The sequence below is a fragment of the Thalassophryne amazonica genome, chromosome 8 (assembly GCF_902500255.1).
Source record: "Thalassophryne amazonica chromosome 8, fThaAma1.1, whole genome shotgun sequence".
In the NCBI taxonomy this organism is placed as follows: Eukaryota; Metazoa; Chordata; class Actinopteri; order Batrachoidiformes; family Batrachoididae; genus Thalassophryne; species Thalassophryne amazonica.
Window position 1 is genome coordinate 13,602,404 of NC_047110.1, and position 12,893 is coordinate 13,615,296.

General features: G+C 40.3%; 1 protein-coding gene across 1 annotated transcript; it reads right to left on the reverse strand.

The window, feature by feature from the left end:
- Positions 1-1,036: 1,036 nt before the first annotated feature.
- LOC117515425 (carbohydrate sulfotransferase 8-like) lies at positions 1,037-9,799 on the reverse strand. The gene is made up of 3 exons (XM_034175991.1): positions 9,795-9,799; positions 7,000-7,054; positions 1,037-2,262 (listed from the first exon to the last, which is right to left on the reverse strand). Exons 1-3 carry the CDS (start codon positions 9,797-9,799, stop codon positions 1,183-1,185), a joined length of 1,140 nt encoding a protein of 379 aa, XP_034031882.1. The 3' UTR covers positions 1,037-1,182.
- Between the last annotated feature and the right edge of the window lie 3,094 nt (positions 9,800-12,893).

Here is a 12,893-nt window from a genome sequence, read left to right on the forward strand (position 1 = left end):
GCCTTGAAGAAGTGTGTTTAACATTTTGTCATGGTTGAGTGTTACACAAAGGAAATGAAAAACCCCAGTATATAAAACATTGTAATATCAAATTGCAATACTTGGAGAATTGTATTTATTATGTATTGTAATACGATGTGTATCTGCAGAACAGTGCATCTCCCCAGGCCTACAAAATACATCATTATACACAGCAACAAAGCCCCCTCTACTGGTTACAGGAGGAAGCACAGTTACGGACTCAGATGTCTGTCTGACAAAGAATTGATTACATTTTGGTGCTGATCATCATCTGCCTTAAAAAACAACAACAAAACAAAGGAAAAAACCATTTTTACTGTACAACAGGCTTTCATCTCTCTGATAACTTTCTTGCCTTATGTTATCTATTTTGTCCCTTTGAGCTCCTTAATTAATTGCAAAAGACAGGTTTCTTTGATTGCTGCAACATTCTAGATTTATGACATCATAAAGAGCTATAATCACCTGTTTCCTTCTTCAGATGATGATGAACGGTGAAAGGTTTGTACTCTGCCCTGAGATGTTTACACACTGTCTGAATCTACATGCTTTACATGTTCCGCTGTGAGGTGTTATGATTGTTTGCAGCAAATTCACATTAAAGTGCACACGTGATGTGTACATATGTCTGTGATCCACCTTCCTCTCTCGGTAGCAGGCATATAGTTGTGGTCTATTCTGCTTTGTGTGCTCATATACACCGTGTTTCAGTACAGCTGAATTCATGGTTTTGCTGCGTTTGAATGTTATACTGTGATACAAATGATAGTGATGTTAATTTGTGATAACAGTGAGAAGTGGAACAGGTCTGAAAAAAAACGGTCTGTGCACAGGATTCTAGTTCACTGTTGGTGCTGTTACGTTTCATTTCATTTCATTTGGTTCATGTATGAATAAGTTGTGTTTGGATACAAGTCAACATCCTGTGTTGAGCCTCATCTCTCAGCGTCAGTTCGGCTCTTTTGCTCTACATACTATCAGTGAATTATTACTCAGTTATTAGTTATTAGTTAGTTATTATTAGTTATTAGTTATTATTATAGCTCAGTTTAGTGCGTTTGATAAACGGAGGTGCTGAGAAATCCCCTTTAAAAACAAACTTACACATGAAAGCAATTTTTAAGAAATGATGGAGTTATTTGACAGGTCCAACTCCACCTTTCAGTAAAGATCCTTGAAGGGTTTGGGATAGTTAAACATCAGGTAATCCATGTAATAGAAGTCAAAGGCCTTTTGCCTTTCTGTGGAGTTCAACTGTGCAAAGTACCTCTGGGTAATTCTGGAGGAAGTCCTTTCAGCGAGGGGGTTTCTGTCTTTGAAATCAGGGAAAGTGAGGTTACTTGGTGCACCAACACTTTGCAACAAGTAGTTGGCCTCTTCTTCGAGGCTCTCAAACTTGCCGATGAAGCTGTAGCGCAGCAGGCAGGGGCTGCAGAGCTGGATGACCGGTTCCCAGTGGATGTCCATCCCCACTGGCCGACGTACATCCAGCAGATACTGAATAAACTCCCTGAAGGTTACACCAGCACCAGTCCGCAAGGCTGCACGCGTGGCATTTGCCCGGTACTTGGAGATGATTGCCCGTCCAAATACAGGATGGTAGTATGAGTTGGGACTCTCAAACTTGTCACGGAAGGCTGACACCAGCCGTTCAAAAGGCTCCCGCACAAAGAGGACCTTCATGTAAGAGTGGAGCCGCTCTGTGATGCCAGGACGGTCATAGCTCTCCAGTCGCCTCAAGTGGTTGGCGTAGTGTGCCGCATCGTGGGGAATGTCGCGTGTTGAGGTGGCACTACCACCCAAGACCATGAGCACCCTTTTCCAGTTGGAGCATCCAGCTTTGGGCACCTCACAGTAAAGTAGCTTTGATCTGTCCTCCACATAGACCCGCGAAATCTGCCGGTGGGAAATGAGCTGCTCTGTGACACCAGACTGGTATTTGGCACAGATCTTGCTCAGCAGGCGGTGCCGGGATTCCTGCGTCTCGGCCAGCTTCTGCTGCTGTTCGTCTTTGTCACTGGGCATGCTAGAAGTTACAAAGTTGGTCTTCAAAAGCAGTTTCCTGTGGCGTTTTGTGACCGGCTGTTTGGGGCTGACCTCCTGGTCTTCAGGCAATGAAGGTGATGGATCAGGTAACTGGACAGGAACTTTGTGGTTGGAAGGAGAGTTTTCAGATATGGCTTCTGCAGTGTCATTGTCAATCTGCCCTGAATTAAAGTTGTCAGCATCTTTGATGAAATCCTAGAAAGGAAGTTAGAGAGTTCATCATAACTTCTTAAAAAACACAATACACAAATAATAAATGTTTATGAGTTCAATGGTACGAATATTTCATGAGGTGAAAGATGGAACGCACCATTCAGCGTGGCCCATTGAATGGTACGTTCCATCTTTCACCTCATGAAATATTCTTACCATTGAATGTAAAACCATTCATTATTTGTTTTATATCACAGCTCTTCATGCCTCCAGGTGGCTTACGGTGTAGTGAATGTTTTGTGTGTGTTAGAAGAATTAGCACCGTCAATTAGCACAATCAAATCGTTGTCTGTCAGCAAAACACAACTCCTCCATGTTGAGCTTATCCCCGCCTCCACTAGTGTGTGTGTGGGTGGGGTTGGAAGCGTGCAATGGTACAAAACGTATGGAACCAAATTTGCACGGTAAATGGAACTATATTTTCACTCTAAATGCAACGCAACACAAATGGGACGAATAATCCATGTCACGTGACATACAAAGCACCAATCAAATAAAGATCCACTCAGCCGTTATATAATACAGAATATCAATCAATCAATCAATTTTATTTATATAGCGCCAAATCACAACAAACAGTTGCCCCAAGGCGCTTTATATTGTAAGGCAAGGCCATACAATAATTACGTAAAAACCCCAACGGTCAAAACGACCCCCTGTGAGCAAGCACTTGGCGACAGTGGGAAGGAAAAACTCCATTTTAACAGGAAGAAACCTCCAGCAGAACCAGGCTCAGAGAGAGGCAGTCTTCTGCTGGGACTGGTTGGGGCTGAGGGAGAGAACCAGGAAAAAGACATGCTGTGGAGGGGAGCAGAGATCGATCACTAATGATTAAATGCAGAGTGGTGCATACAGAGCAAAAAGAGAAAGAAACACTCAGTGCATCATGGGAACCCCCCAGCAGTCTAAGTCTATAGCAGCATAACTAAGGGATGGTTCACGGTCACCTGATCCAGCCCTAACTATAAGCTTTAGCAAAAAGGAAAGTTTTAAGCCTAATCTTAAAAGTAGAGAGGGTGTCTGTCTCCCTGATCCGAATTGGGAGCTGGTTCCACAGGAGAGGAGCCTGAAAGCTGAAGGCTCTGCCTCCCATTCTACTCTTACAAACCCTAGGAACTACAAGTAAGCCTGCAGTCTGAGAGCGAAGCGCTCTATTGGGGTGATATGGTACTACGAGGTCCCTAAGATAAGATGGGACCTGATTATTCAAAACCTTATAAGTAAGAAGAAGAATTTTAAATTCTATTCTAGAATTAACAGGAAGCCAATGAAGAGAGGCCAATATGGGTGAGATATGCTCTCTCCTTCTAGTCCCCGTCAGTACTCTAGCTGCAGCATTTGAATTAACTGAAGGCTTTTCAGGGAACTTTTAGGACAACCTGATAATAATGAATTACAATAGTCCAGCCTAGAGGAAATAAATGCATGAATTAGTTTTTCAGCATCACTCTGAGACAAGACCTTTCTAATTTTAGAGATATTGCGTAAATGCAAAAAAGCAGTCCTACATATTTGTTTAATATGCGCATTGAATGACATATCCTGATCAAAAATGACTCCAAGATTTCTCACAGTATTACTAGAGGTCAGGGTAATGCCATCCAGAGTAAGGATCTGGTTAGACACCATGTTTCTAAGATTTGTGGGGCCAAGTACAATAACTTCAGTTTTATCTGAGTTTAAAAGCAGGAAATTAGAGGTCATCCATGTCTTTATGTCTGTAAGACAATCCTGCAGTTTAGCTAATTGGTGTGTGTCCTCTGGCTTCATGGATAGATAAAGCTGGGTATCATCTGCGTAACAATGAAAATTTAAGCAATGCCGTCTAATAATACTGCCTAAGGGAAGCATGTATAAAGTGAATAAAATTGGTCCTAGCACAGAACCTTGTGGAACTCCATAATTAACCTTAGTCTGTGAAGAAGATTCTCCATTTACATGAACAAATTGTAATCTATTAGATAAATATGATTCAAACCACTGCAGTGCAGTGCCTTTAATACCTATGGCATGCTCTAATCTCTGTAATAAAATTTTATGGTCAACAGTATCAAAAGCAGCACTGAGGTCTAACAGAACAAGCACAGAGATGAGTCCACTGCCTGAGGCCATAAGAAGATAATTTGTAACCTTCACTAATGCTGTTTCTGTACTATGATGAATTCTAAAACCTGACTGAAACTCTTCAAATAGACCATTCCTCTGCAGATGATCAGTTAGCTGTTTTACAACTACCCTTTCAAGAATTTTTGAGAGAAAAGGAAGGTTGGAGATTGGCCTATAATTAGCTAAGATAGCTGGGTCAAGTGATGGCTTTTTAAGTAATGGTTTAATTACTGCCACCTTAAAAGCCTGTGGTACATAGCCAACTAACAAAGATAAATTGATAATATTTAATATCGAAGCATTAAATAATGGTAGGGCTTCCTTGAGCAGCCTGGTAGGAATGGGGTCTAATAAACATGTTGATGGTTTGGATATATGTACACAGCTGTGGTCAAGACATGTACACATCACAGACATGGATGTCATGGCGATACTGGGTTTGTTTCTTTGAACTGCTTTTTGGTTAATAGACTCCCCCCACCCCATGGTAATTTAGAGAATTATTTATTTAATTGTTTGTTTATTTATTTATTTATTCATAAAGATTTCAAAATTATACATACAGCACATCTTTTGAGAAGCTGAATGAGGAATCTAAGTGTGTGGCTTTGTGACTGTCCTGGATCTAAGATCCAGGCTTTTAATCAGAAGTGTATCTGTATGTGGTGAAAGTGTTGAACTTATAGAGACATTCACTTATGTTGGCAGTGACATTTGTGTCTCTGGATCCTCGGCTTTTGAGATCAAGGAGGTGCCGAGGAAGAACTTACGCACTGTGATTTTATATTATCTTGACTCGTCATGTTCGAAGAACAAATTATATTCTTCATTTAACTTAGAATTTTAAAGGCAGCCATTTCACTCGCATTTTAGAGTTAAAACACCATTTGGACCATTCTCGATTTTAGAGTGTGGAGTCATGAAGTTGCTAAACTTGTTTGGCGATATTGATATCTTAGCAGGCAAATGAAGGTCCAAGTCTTGAGGTGTCCTGGTGCTGCCTGTCTTTCTGGACACTACCCAGTGCCTAAAGTGACAACTGGACATTTTTGGTAATTGGTCTCTCTGGGGGATCCTTGGGTATCGCTGGAATGACTTTCTGTAAAATGAGTGGTTAATTAGGAAGCCCAAGATGAGGAGCGTCATCTGCATTGTGGTTCTTCTCTAGAGGGAAAGTTGATGTTCCCATGAAGGACAGCATACATTGTTCCAAAACTTGCTTTTAATTCTCTTATTTTGCCCCACATAAACCTTTAGCTCCATTAAGGTTCATAGGCACTGAAAAAGTCATCTTACTGTGTGCTGCATCAGTAAATGTGCACAATTGGCACATTTGGCAAATGTGCAGATTTGCAGTTGATTAGAAGTGGAGAAGATTATAACAGAATTGCTATCCTTTATTTTTTATAAATGCACTTCCTAAACATGACCCATGATGTGAGGGCAGCTGTTGATATGTGACACTGTCATTTGTATTTTTTTTTTTTTTTTGAGCAAAAGTATTATAGATTTTTTTATCTATAATACTTTTGCTCACTGTTTTTGAAATGATAAAATAAATGTACAGAAATACAATATAATTGTGACATACACTGTTCACCATTATTATCACTTTACCGGGGCGTTGCTAAGCCGGTATCGTAGATTTACGTCAAAACTACCCGCCCGCTGTGCGTAAACAAATGACGTCATAGCACGCGCAGCCCAAGAACTGTCCGCAGAGGGGGGAAAAAAACTGTCCTCAGAGGAAAAGATGAAAAGGCGAGAAGTGTGTTTTGGTCCCAATATGGATATTCCAGATGATTTTCTCATGGATAGTACGACAATGAACAGCAGCTAAAGCAGCCAGTTTGATGAGGACACACTGCCGAATTCAGAGAGCAGCGCGCGCGTCAGCCGACACGACAAAAGTTAAGTGAGCCAACTTTTTATGTACGCGTTACGTGTTGTGTATCTCAGTAAAAAGTGATAATAATGCAAATAACATGCTGTTGTCGTGCGTTATGTATTTTCTGAGTCCTCCAAAAGCATGTTATTGTATTATTATTATTGTCTCTAAATTGTCAGAAAATACACAAAAATATTTCCCACACTGTTTTCACTATGTCGTTCATATATATATATATATATATATATATATATATATATATATATATATATATATATATATATATACACACAAGGTTCGTAGTTCAAACCCCACCCCTGCCATATTTCTCTATGTAATGTGGAGTTGTGTCAGGAAGGGTATGTGGCATAAAAAACTTGTGCCAATTCAACATGCAGATCCACCTTGTCATGACCACTAGTGAAAACAAGAGGACAGCCAAAGGGTCTTACTTGGTTTTAAATGAAAATAAATAGAGATAAGAAATTATGAATTTCATTTGAGGAAAAACTGCAACTTTTTTGCTCAATGGCAATCTTAAACAATACATGAATAATTATATTTCTGTCAATCAAGCCGTTGATTAAACACGTGTGCTGCCTGCAGGTGTCATGCTGTGACCCTCCAGCAGATGGCAGTATGTGTCTGTGTGTGTGTGTGTGTGTGTGTGTGTGTGTGTGTGTGTGTGTGTGTGTGTGTGTGTGTCGGAGCTGCTGTGACGTCACCGAGCTGATCTCACCTCGTGCACGGGCCACCTGGGAGCCACCACAACGTTCCCGCCTGAAAAACAAAAAAACAGAAAAACAAACACAGCATAAAGATGAAGTGCTGACTTTCACAGTTTATAAAGTAAAATAAATAACTGACGAAACTGCAAACTAAGACCAGCAGCATTCACCTTTACAGCTCATTTAGCAAGGAGAAATTACTGGAATAAACCCAAACTGGCACCAGGAGACTGATTACTATTGATCCCTCACAGTCAGTCATTTAGCTCAACAGTAATTCACAGAAATATACGAATCATCTAAATCAGTGTAACTTTAAACTATTTTAATGCAAACGATATTATTTTCCCTTATTCTTCTGAACTTCAGACAGGTGTTTCAAAATTACTGACACTAATACTGTAATATTTTAGCTTTCTTGTCTAAATAATAATAATAATAATAATATACCACCTTTTTATTAAGCATGTTTTATTTTTTTAAATTCCAGTTTTGGTCATGTTTCTCCAAAAAAAAAGTCTTAAAAGGAGAATAATAGAAATATTTAAATTGTTCAAATATATCAAGCTTCCTGATTTAAAAATATATCCTTTAACAAAATGTTAAAGGATAAAAGATCTCTAATGTGCCTTTAGAGGAGGTTTTTTTTTATTTGTTTGTTTTATTAGTCAGTTTTTTAGCAGCATTGTTCAGAAATAACCAAATAAGCAGCCATTCAGCAGGTGCGTGTGTGTGTGTGTAAGTGAGAGAGAGAGACTAAATCAAAAGTTAGAGAAGAGCAGCAGATGTAAAGCTGATATCAATGCATATAATCACATGATCATACTCATCTGATAAAAGCTCTGAGGTGTGTGTGTGTCCTGCACCCTGAGAACTCAAAGTCCGGGCCGGTACATAGGGTTTAATTTGGGCAGCTAAGTAGGAAGGTGCCAGTCCATGAGCAACTTTATAAGCTAGTAGCAGAACCTTAAAATCTGATCTCACAGTCACAGGAAGCCAGTGAAAAGATGCCAAAATGGGTGTAATGTGGTCGAACTTTCTGCTTCCTGACAAAAGTCTGGCAGCAGCATTTTGAACCAGTTGGAGACCCCAAACTGACCTTTGTCACTTTTTTTTTTTTTGCCATTTTTACCATAAATCCATTAACATTCATAAAATTCAGTGATAGATCCTTTTTGGAATCTTTATGATCAGACAAATAATATGATATACCTTTCAATATGATTGGAACATTTTTAAATTTTGACCATTGTGTAATTCTTCACTGACCCCTGTAGGTCATTAGAGGTCAGCTCCAGGATAGCTCCACATATGAAAATGAAAATAAATTAATTTAGAATGTGTGTGCCCAATTTGGTGCTTTAGTCACAAAATGAACAATTGTTATGGAAATTTTAACTAAGCTGTGCCACTACTAGGTACCTCTTCATCTCAAAGGTTGAGAACACAGACATGAATGCAGTTGTTGAAATAAAAAAATTCTCAACACATTAAACTCTTTCATTGCATAGAGATACACTTGACACAACCAGCCCAGGAAGTCACTGAAAGCCTGGATCTTAAGGCACCTTTACACTTGCATGAATTTGATCTCCGCAGTGCTGCACAAGTCGCTTGACACCACGCTATATAAAATAATAATTTCGTAGCCGATGATGCATTTGCTCTCAGAACTTGGCTGATGAAACCATTCTCTTATCTCTCCAAGAATCACAGAGAAATTATCAACAGTTGCAGGTTGTTTGCTGCAAGGCAATCTTGTAAAGATTTTATGTGAATGAGATTACCAGCAGTTATCGCATGTACAATTGAGTATCATCAGGATGTCATCTGTTGGTGATGTGTGGGGTGTAAAGTCAAACTATTCTGATTGTTCAGCAGCAATAACTGGGAACCAGCAGGAGCACCAACCCTATGCATTTGGTTAAAGTAGCCGGCCCAGTGAAACAGTCTGCAAAGGCATCTGACAGACTGTGACCATGATGGAGTGAGGTGGAGGTTCTGAGGACTGAAGTGATTTGTTCTGTAAGCAGGCCGAGGGTCACTAGATCATAGATAGAGTCATCTGATCTCAGAGATTTTCTGACAAACGCCTCCTTGTCTCCCCTCAGGACTGTCACACGCTTTCTCAGCTCCCTTTATGCAGTCTGGAATTTCCATCGAGCTGTTCATGATGACTCCTCTGGATGATACTCACAGAGCTCTCAGATACAAAACAGTTGACATTTTTTGACTGTAATGCAATACACAGTTACTTCCAGGGTCTGGACACAAAAGACCTCCTACATTCCACTTCGGTCACTGTTATTGTCCATGTTTGAATGTTGTACAGACAGACTGGGCGCAAACTCCTGGGAAACAGTCTGATCAGACTTGATCTTAGACACAGAAGAGACACAGACATTGTATGATGCCAAATTATGGCCACTGTCTACCGGGGGTAGCAGGATTAGAGACAACACACACACACACACACACATCCCACAATATTAGGGGTGGGAATCTTTAAGCATGTCACAATTTGATTCGGTTACAATTCAGAGGGTTGTGATTTGATTATAAAACACTTTTCAAATCAACATATTTGTAATGATCCATAATGAATTTATTTTAAATACATTCTGTAACAGCTTAGCCATATTTGTACCTGTGTGGCGCCTTTTCACGTTTTTCCAGATTCACACTGACCCTGTTTGTTTGTTGTGTTTTTACTAGAGTGGTAATAATCCAAACAAACGAAACAAAAACAGGTCAGACTCATATCTGCATTTTCTTCCTGCCTTTATGCTCACCTCATCGCGATGCACATGCACACTGACTATGCTGTACTAATGCTCTTTATGCTCGTATCAGAATAATTACAACAGGGACATGTGTTGTGATAACTGTGAAACTTTGTGGCACTGCTGATTTGTTGACACTCAAAATTTTAGAAAACATGGTAGAAGACATCTCTTCTGATCTTATGTATGTACATTTCCTTTTAATTACACTTTGCGTTCAGTGGGTGGAGATTTTAGGTTTTCAGCCATGACACTCAGCAAACAATCACATTGAATTCTTTCATTAATCTTAATGAAACAATAGAATGAGTGTGCTTTCAGCCGAGCCTTCCACGTGCTGAGGGAGGGTAAAAATAAAAGTGGGGATTTTCTTCAGTGGTGCAAACAAGTGCTCACTCGGGGAATTTTTTACTTTGTTTTTTAGATTTTTAAGTGAAAAAAAAAACTATGTTCAGACAGAAGCAGAACTTGTGTCTAAAGGCTGCTTGTTCTGTGATGTGTTGAATATTGTCCAAAAGCAGGTGAATTTCTTGGTTTCCTTCAAGTACGCAGTCTGTAACCTGCAGCTGCACCGTGCACTTTCTCCTTCCATTTATACAAAGAGAGGATTTGTAATAAAGCCGTAATGCAAAATATACTTACATAAAAAGTACACACACACACACACACATGCACGCACACATGCACGCACACACACACACAACTTCAACATCTTAGTCCGGTTAAGGGTCGTGGGGGGCTGAAGCCTATCCCAACAGTCATAGAGCGTGAGGCGGGGTGCACCCTGGACAGGACGCCAGTCTGTCGCAGGGCCACATACAGACAAACAAACATATCCACACCCACACACCTACAGACAATTAAAAGTTTCCCATCCACCTAACCTGTGTGTCTTTGGATGTGGGAGGAAGTCGGAGCATCAGGAGAGAACCCATGCAAACACAGATAGAACATGCAAACTCCACACAGAAAGGCCACAGGTGGGAATCAAACCCATGACCGTCTCACTGTGAGGCAACAGTGCTAACCACTAAGCCACCGTGCTGGCCCATAAAAAGTACATTACCAGTTAAAAAAAATTATACATGAAATACAAAAAGTGCTCATAAAGAGTGGCCAGCAGCTGTGTTCCAACCCTCGCAATTAACGTTTATAAAATCGACTGACATTTGTAAATAGATTAAGAATCATCTATGCAATCGTGATGCATGTACGAATCAATTTTCCCCCTACCCCTACACAATATACAGATCAAATGTGAAATCAACACATTCATTAAAGGAAAAACTACAAAACCTGCTTCAACTCACGGAGCTTTGGTGACCATTGTCTGCTGTGCATTCTGATAGGTTGGTGCTCATCCTTCAACGAGAAGGAAAGCACAGACACCCTTGTGATGGACTGAGATTATATTCAGACTCAACACGGAATGAACACCACCTGACCTGCTTCTTTTCCATGTGTGCCAGCTGCATCTTCCAGTTCTTGAATAGCTGAGCATTTATAATTAGCAGTGGGTGGAACTGCTGATGGTTGGAAAACATGCAGGGTTGGTGATCTCCAGGAGCAGCGCTGGTGACCCCTCTGCAACACTGACATCTGTTGGTGGAGGAAAGTGTGTTTGTGGTCTGAGCTGAGATATTGTGTCATGGTTGCAGTGCGGCTGGACTGCAGGAGCGGACCTGTGTATTACACATGATGTTTCTGAGAGAAGACCATAGATTAGAGTTGGATAGCAATGTCAGATGTGCATTTCAGAAACAAACAATGGTTGAATTTTGAATTGAATTGAATTTATTTATTTATCCAGCACACAGGTGAGCAACAACAAAGGCAATAACAAAACATAAAAGAAACAACGTACGAAAACCCGTTTGGCCGAAAGGGTGAAGGCAGAAGCAAAGCTTATAAGCACCCTCCCCTTATACCATTAACAATAAAGAATGTATATATACATATACATACACACACACACACACACATATATATATATATATATATATATATATATATATATATATATATATATATATATATATATATATACACGAGGTCTGTCCATAAAGTATAGGTCCTTTTTATTTTTTTCAAAAACTATATGGATTTCATTCATATGTTTTTACGTCAGACATGCTTGAACCCTCGTGCGCATGCGTGAGTTTTTCCATGCCTGTCGGTGACGTCATTCGCCTGTGAGCACTCCTTGTGGGAGGAGTCGTCCAGCCCCTCGTCGGAATTCCTTTGTCTGAGAAGTTGCTGAGAGACTGGCGCTTTGTTTGATCAAAATTTTTTCTAAACCTGTGAGACACATCGAAGTGGACACGGTTCGAAAAATTAAGCTGGTTTTCAGTGAAAATTTTAACGGCTGATGAGAGATTTTGAGGTGATTCTGTCGCTTTAAGGACTTCCCACAGTGCGAGACGTCGCACAGCGCTCTCAGGCGGCGTCATCAGCCTGTTTCAAGCTGAAAACCTCCACATTTCAGGCTCTATTGATCCAGGACGTCGTGAGAGAACAGAGAAGTTTCAGAAGAAGTCGGTTTCAGCATTTTATCCGGATATTCCACTGTTAAAGGAGATTTTTTTAATGAAAGACGTGCGGACGGGTCCGCGCGTCGGCTCGCAGCCGCCGTGACGCTCCGCCACAGGAAAAACACCTCTGTTGGAAGCCTTAAGGACAAGTTGGAACATGTCCAGCTGTTAAACAATTTCTCATATACTCACTCCACTGAAAGCCATCAAAAGCCGCCTGGATTTTACAAATGGTTATCAACACGGAGGTGTTTTTCCTGTGCCGCCGCTCCACGCCGGCTGCGTCCCGATTATTACTAAGCCACCGTGTAGGTGGCTTAGTAATAAGCCACCTACACCGTGGATCTCTGCTCCTTAAGCCGACTATTACTACATGATAATTACTATTATCATGTAGTAATAGTTTTTTGCTTAAATTCTTGGACTTATTCCCACATATGATACACTTAGTTTTACCAAAATGGAGTGATAATTTATTTAAATCAAACCATTTTTTAAATTGATGTAATTCGTTCTCCATCTTGTCCAGGATCTGTCCCAAATGATCCCCACTACAAAACACAGTGGTATCGTCCGC